Source organism: Silurus meridionalis, chromosome 1 (genome assembly GCF_014805685.1).
Source record: "Silurus meridionalis isolate SWU-2019-XX chromosome 1, ASM1480568v1, whole genome shotgun sequence".
NCBI classification, from domain to species: domain Eukaryota; kingdom Metazoa; phylum Chordata; class Actinopteri; order Siluriformes; family Siluridae; genus Silurus; species Silurus meridionalis.
In genome coordinates, this window is record NC_060884.1 from 31,770,839 (window position 1) to 31,778,093 (window position 7,255).

Below are 7,255 nucleotides of genomic sequence, written 5' to 3' on the forward strand. Positions count from 1 at the left end.
AAAGTCAAGCTTCCCATATCAAAGTGTATTGTGAGAGCTTTATGAAATGGGAACGCAGTAGCTCAGGGGTTTAAGATGTAAGGGTACTGATCAGAGGTTGAAGCCCTGATATCGCTAAGCTGCTACTGTTTGGCCCGTAAGCAAGGCTCTTATCACAATGTGCTCCAGGGGGCGCTGTTTAAAAAAAAAAAAAAAACAAACTTTTACAGCTTATTTTCACCACAATATCTGAAACAACAGAAACACGAGCGTATGAAAGACTTTACACAAAAAAGAGCTTTTATTGAGAATGAGCACTTTTTTTTTCCCCCCCAAAAGACGAATGGTTGAGCATTTCTTTATACATATTGAAAAAATGTGGTGGCACATTTCGTCATATATACAGACAAAGTCGGGAGGAAAACAAAACAAACAAAAAAAAAAAAACCGAAGGGTTTGTCCGTGGATGATTGAACTATATCTGTAGACAGCTTCAAGCCTGGATAACACTACCTTTAAAAAAAAGTCCTCGAAATGCATACGGTTGGATTTGACAGCTGAAAATCTAATGGTTTTTTGTAATAATAGTAATAATAATAATAATAATGATTATAAACCTGCGAGTGTGTGGATTTTCCCGTGGCGTCATACTAAGAGCGGCCTGGAAGGAAGGAAGAAAACGTGGCGGAGAACCCGCGCGACACTTTTACATGAGAGGCCGAGCATGACTGAGAAGTGAGCACTGCCATGGCTATACTGAATACAGTCGAACAGCAAGCCGGGGGTACGAAGGAGAGAAGGAAGGAAGGAAGAAAAAGAAAGAAAGAAAGGGGAGGGGGGGGGAAGGTGTGTGGGGGTAAATGGTTTTACCCATCGACTATCGTCAGAGCTCACAGAGTCTAGCTTTACTCATCACTCCATAAATATCTCCCTCTCCCCGTCTCGAAGCCAAACCGGGCCGTTCAGAATGGACCACTTCACCTCACTGTGCCGACGCAGCTATAAAATAAAAGGAATAACACTCATAAAAAATAATAAAAGGGGTGATTAGGGTGCGTCTCGCAGGTTCGCCTGCGGGTTTGCAAGAGGATTAGAAGAGTAGCGCCCCCATGCTGCCCATTTCGCTCTGCTCTTTCACGAAAATCTCAAAATATTGGTAGATGATGGTGACGGCCAGCAAGATCCCAGTCCCTGAGCCGATCGCTCCCAGGAAGTCGGCCATGACAGAGAGACCGCCGATGCACAGGCCGCCGAACGCAGCCGCCGTAGGGATGTATCTACACACACACACACACACACACACACACACACACAGGTTCAATTCAGCGGAGAATATAAAATCCTGACCAAAGATATCACCGGCCTCAATTATGGAGATGCACATGTGTATAACGATGATTGACTCAGACCTGTTAAGTTCGTGCACCATGGACGTCTCTCGGTGTCCTCTCATCACCATCTGCTGCTCTTTAAGCTGTTTAGCCACCTGAAACACGAAACAGGTTCTCTCATAACACGCCTTGAAAAAGTGCATAATAAAATAATTGGATTTTTTTTTTGTTTTTAAGAATTGAACTGAAGCGTACGTCTTTGGCAGATGACCCAGAAACCTCGATCCACGTTTTGGAAAAGAACGCGCAGGAGCCCAGCATGAAGACGATGTAGATGACTGCGTGGACCGGATCGTCTAACACCGAGCCGAACGATTCCGGAGGAGAGAGGTAGTAACACAGACCACCGACTGGGTAGGCGCGAGCGGGTCCGCCGGTTGTTGCGTCCTTTTATACAGAGAAAAGTTTTTTAAATCATTTTATACTATTAAATTATTATAACAAATTTAAAACAAATTCTGTATCGAAGGCAACTTCAACTGCTCTTACTCCATGCAGCTTTTTTTGAAAACATACAGAATGTTTTTACAGCATCAAGACTATAAATATACACCGTGAGGACAAAGTATGAGACACCTGAGCATAAGATTGGCCTTTTGAACATCACATTCCACATTTACTCCCCATTTGCTGCGAGATTGACCAAATCATCTGACAGTTTTTCCGGGTTGCGTCTGTTGCTGGACCGACTGAGTCTGCGGTTATTATACAGTACGAGAGTGGCCTCTAGAGGTGAATCAGATTAAATGTGGATTTAAATTTAGTTTGTTACTTAAATGTCCTGATTTATTTTGTATGTAATTGTTTTTATTCATTATTAATTTATTAAATGTTATTTGTGAACGGTATGAGGCATATGATCCGCTGCAGCGACCCCTAGTGGGAGCAGTCGAAAGACAACTTCACAGGTTTTACAAGTGTGTGTGTTTTTTTTTTTTATTTTAAATCCAGGATCCTCTTTCTTTTTTTTTTTTATTAAAAAAAAAAAAAAAAAATGGTTGATTAAACGGTTAATCGGCAAGTACAATCCAACCTAGCTAACGGTCCACTAGATGTTGGTGTGTGTTTGTGGAGATTTGTGTGAGATTCATTCAGCCACAAGGGTGTTAGTAAAGTCAGGTACTGATGTGGTTGAGGAGGCCTGTGGTGCCGAGATCTTCCACTCCATCATCTTCTTTTGGCTGCTCCCATTAGGGGTCTTCAAAACGGATCATCAGTCTCCATAACCCCCTGTCCTCTACATCTGCTTCTTTCAAACCAACTACCTGCATGTCTTCTCTCACCACATCCATTAACCTCCTCCTTACCTCCTTCCTGGTGGCTCCATCCTCAGCATTGTCCTATCGATATACTCCATGTCCCTCCTCTGCACATGTCCAAACCATCTTAATCTCACCTCCCTTACCTTGTCTACAAAACGTCCTACATGCGATGTCCCTCTAAATAAACTCATTTCTCAATAAACTCATCCGGTCCATCGCCGTCACTCACAATAAACATCTCAGCATCTTCAGCTCTGCTACCTCCAGCTCCACCTCCTGTCTTTTATTTAATGCCCCTGTTTCTAAACCAAACATCATCTCAGGTCTCACCACAGTCCTCTAAATTTCCTTTTCACTCTCACAGATACCCTACTATCACAAATCACTCCTGCTATCACTCTTCTCCACCCACTCCACCCAGCCTGCACTCTTTTCTTCACTTCTCTAACACACACTCCATTACTTTGCACTGTTGACCCCAGAAACCTGAACTCCTCCACCTTCTCCACCTCTTCTCCCTGCAACCGCACCCCTCCACTGCCCTCCCTCTCATTCACACATCCAGACAATTAACTCATCCAGCATGTATGCATGTTTCCCTGCCAACACCTTACACTCTCCAATCACCTTCAGGTTGCATCTCCTACACAGAACATAGTCCACCTGTGTGCACCTTCCTCCGCTCTTATACGTCTTATTGACCACTGTTATTCCACTCCAACCCATATAAAGTAGATCTTCACATAGCTCAAAGAAGAAATACATTTAAAAAAAATAATAGTTTATTTCTCTATATGTTACTTACAGACCAGGTTCCCAGCAGGTTAACCAGGAAGTTGCCGCTGAATCGAGTGGAGAGCATCTGAGAGATGACGTAGAGGTTGGACACCAGTGCAGACTGCAGAATGATGGGAATATTCGAGGTGTAGAACAGCTTGATGGGATAGGTGTTGTATTGGCCACGGTAGCGCGCAGACTTGATTGGCAGATCAACTCTGAAACCCTGAGATCCACAAAGGCAGAGTTGCTTAATGGCTTGATCATTATTTATCGCATTCTAGGTCATGGGAACAGATCTCGCTCACCTGGAAGTATATGACCACAGCAAACACAAAGATGGTGGCAATGAGGTTCATGAGGTTGGGCAGGTTCTGTCTGTAGAAGGCCTCTCTCAGAGCACGCACTTTATCAGTCCTAGTGGCCAGCAAGTGGAACAGGGCGATGATGGCGCCCTCAAACTCGGTGCCTGGGGACACACAATCACCAACAAGAATGAGACCAAATCGGCCTGCTGAATTCTCGATCCTGATTGGTCGCGGGAGGTTAATACTACAAACCTGCAAAAATTGCAGTTTTGTTGTATTAAAATCACCAGTGACCAATCAGGATCGAGAAGAACCTGCAGAATCACAGCTTTATCGCAAATGTTTCTATGCCAATAAGATTGATGTTGCATTGATGTGAATCAGTAGTGTGTGCGAGTGTGTGTGTGTACCTCTGCCCGTGTTCACCGTCGTTGGACTGAATGCTTTCCATACGATAGTCTCACAGATGTTGGTGGCGATGAAGAGGGAGATACCGGAGCCCAAGCCATATCCTTTCTGAAGCAGTTCGTCCAGCAGCAGGACGATCAGACCGGCCACAAACAGCTGTACAAAAAAAAAAAAAAAAAAACACATGCGCTCATTCGAACCTGTTGTGTGTCCACACACTATATACCACATTGTACTCAAGTGGCACTGAAACATCTAGTCTTTCACCTAGACTTCAGACATGCATGTTCTCTTTATTTTTATGCAACAAACTTAGTAATGTAACAGCATGAAGATTTCCTTTTACAAGTCAAATCTAATAAATGTCCAGATGTTCAACATTATTTTTATTGAAAAATCCTTCCTTGGCATGAAGGACGGCTTCACACACACTTAGCATTTGGCAGTTCGTTTCTCCAAACATTCAGCTGAAATACTTTGCTTTGCCTCTAGTAAAACTTGAGCAAAGATGTTCTTCACTAGTTGGAAATTTCTTTGTGGTCCAGTTCATCCCAGAGCAGTTCAATAGGATTTTGGTGTGGTGACCCGTCAGGTCATTCCATGGTAGATATCACTCCAGATGACTGTTTGATCTCTAAATAGTGCTAAGAAGAGTTTGGACGTACGCTTCGGCTCATCGTCTCGTTGTATGGTGAAGTCGGTGCCAATGAGCCGCAGTCCAGAAGGAATTACATGCTGATGTATAGAATGGTTGCCATGTTGGGTCTTTTCACCTGGCTATGAGTTGCTCAGGATGTCCTGGTTGCACAAGACTGTAAAATTTCTCAATTTCCTGGTGTTTGTAATGTTTTAATAATTTATATAAAAAATAAATAAATTTTAATCCACACTTGGTGTCACCCAAATGAGGATGGGCTTCCTCAGAGTCTGGTTCCTCTCAAGTTTTCTTCCTTATTTGCAGCTAAAGAGGTATTTGCCCTAGGCTTGCTCATCAAGGGGATAAAAAAACAAATTCAGTTCGTTCTATAATTCTTGCATTCTGTAAATCTGCTCTGCGATCATGCGTTGTGAATAATCCCAATAGAAATAAAATTAAAGGAAGCCTAGAAACACACTGGGTTCAAAAGGAAAGAAAGCTCTTGTGTGTCTTTGGATGTTAAAAGTCCTGTGTTATTTACCTGAATGATGATGAGGAGACAGATCCCGGCTCCCATTTCTGACGGGTCTCCATACATGCCAGTCATCACGTACACTATCGCCTGGCCAATCGTGATGATCATCCCGAACACTATAAACACAAATATTCAATTAACTAATTAGTTCATATTAATTAAATATTTTGTCAGTCCCCCTTTTTTGCTGCCAAAACAGTCGTGATATGTCGAGCATCAACAGCATGAACTTCTTCAGCAGTTTGAGCTCCAGAAGCTTGTCTGTTAGACCTCCGCTCTCCACGTGAGATATTCAGTGTTCCTCACTTCACCATTCATAATGTTATTCCTGATCGGTGTACATGTCGTTTGTTAGATGCTCTAATCCAGAACGATAATTCTCTCATTTACACAACGGATCATTCAATCGCTAAGGGTTTAAAAACAACAATAATGGCAGCATTGGGATTTGGGGCCTTAAAAAAAAAAAGAAAGTTTTTACATTTCTATAATTTGGTAGATGCCTTTATCCAGAGCGACTTGATTTCTCATCGTACAAGTCTAGTCTCGTTTCATGAAAATTCCCGGAGTTTTGCAACCGTCTTTACTCTTGTACTGGCGTAAAAGCTTTTATCAAGAAACGCATTAGACGTCCCCCTGGTATAACTAATCCAATCTGAAAGGGTCTGAATCAGTTTCAGGTGTCTGGAAGTGCATGTTTTTTTTCCCTCATCATGTCTGATGAGTTGCAATCGCAATCAAGACCAAATTTGAGAAAAATCTGAGTCTGGTTGTGGTGGAAAGTTGCACACACTTACATTTCTGGGCTCCGTTAAACAGCGCTCGGTCTTTTGGCGTGTCTCCAACCTCTATGATTTTGGCTCCAGCCAGCAGTTGCATGATTAGGCCCGAGGTGACTATGGGAGAGATGCCCAACTCCATCAGAGTACCTGGAACGCATCAGATTTCACAGCAACATCGATTAAACCTCACCTCCTGCAACCAATGTCCTTCTCTCAACACACACAATCTGCTGCTGGTTCACAATAATTCTTTATTACACACAGATTTGATCTTTGTTACATCATACTTTTGGGAAATTCAGATTCATAAACATGGCACGTTCTGTACATGAACAAAAGTTTGTGGACACCTGACCATAACAATGAACATCTCATTTCACATTGAGTCCCTATTTGCTGTTATAATAACCTCCACTCTTTTGGAAAGATGTTCCACTAGATTTGAGTTTGCTTATGGGGATTTGTTCATGAAGCTGGCTTTGTGCACAAGAGCACTGTCAGGCTGGAGACAGGTTTAGGTCTCCTAGCTCAAGTGATGGAAAAATGTCATGCTACCAAATCCATCCAATAAAATTGTTTTCACCAAATTTGTTTGAAGAACAATTTGAGGAAAGTTCTACATATGGCTGGAAAAGTTGTGTCCCAATACTTTTGACCATATAACACAGGAATGATTATGGATAGAAGAAAAAAAAGACTGACCTCTGTTGGATGCCAGAATGACTCTCATCCAGTAGAATGGATCTGCCGAGTCTGAAGACATGATCCCAAATAGAGGGATCTAGAGAGAGAGAGAGAGAGAGAGAGAGAGAGAGAGAGAGAGAGAGAGAGAGAGAGAGAGAGAGAGAGAGAGAGAGAGAGAGAGAGAGAGAGAGAGAGAGAGAGAGAGAAACAAAACCAATCAACCATATTGTCACGTACAGTCTGCCGCATAGAGTTACACTCCAGTCAGAGCCTGCGCCGCATAGAGTTACACTCCTGTCAGAGCCTGCGCCGCATAGAGTTACACTCCTGTCAGAGCCTGCGCCGCATAGAGTTACACTCCTGTCAGAGCCTGCGCCGCATGAGTTACACTCCTGTCAGAGCCTGCGCCGCGCAGAGTTACACTCCTGTCAGAGCCTGCGCGCAGAGTTACACTCCTGTCAGAGCCTGCGCCGCAGAGTTACACTCCTGTCA

General features: G+C 43.2%; 1 protein-coding gene across 1 annotated transcript in view; it reads right to left on the bottom strand.

The window, feature by feature from the left end:
• Positions 1-261: 261 nt before the first annotated feature.
• sec61a1 (SEC61 translocon subunit alpha 1) overlaps positions 262-7,255 on the bottom strand; it is a 9,843-nt gene continuing 2,849 nt past the window's right edge. The window contains exons 4-12 of the mRNA XM_046847126.1: positions 6,782-6,860; positions 6,095-6,226; positions 5,304-5,413; positions 4,128-4,281; positions 3,718-3,878; positions 3,438-3,635; positions 1,566-1,757; positions 1,389-1,465; positions 262-1,256 (exon numbers count right to left, since the gene is read on the bottom strand). Of these exons, the coding sequence (XP_046703082.1) occupies positions 1,070-1,256; positions 1,389-1,465; positions 1,566-1,757; positions 3,438-3,635; positions 3,718-3,878; positions 4,128-4,281; positions 5,304-5,413; positions 6,095-6,226; positions 6,782-6,860 (1,290 nt within the window). The 3' untranslated portion in view covers positions 262-1,069. The remainder of the gene's footprint in view (positions 1,257-1,388; positions 1,466-1,565; positions 1,758-3,437; positions 3,636-3,717; positions 3,879-4,127; positions 4,282-5,303; positions 5,414-6,094; positions 6,227-6,781; positions 6,861-7,255) is intronic.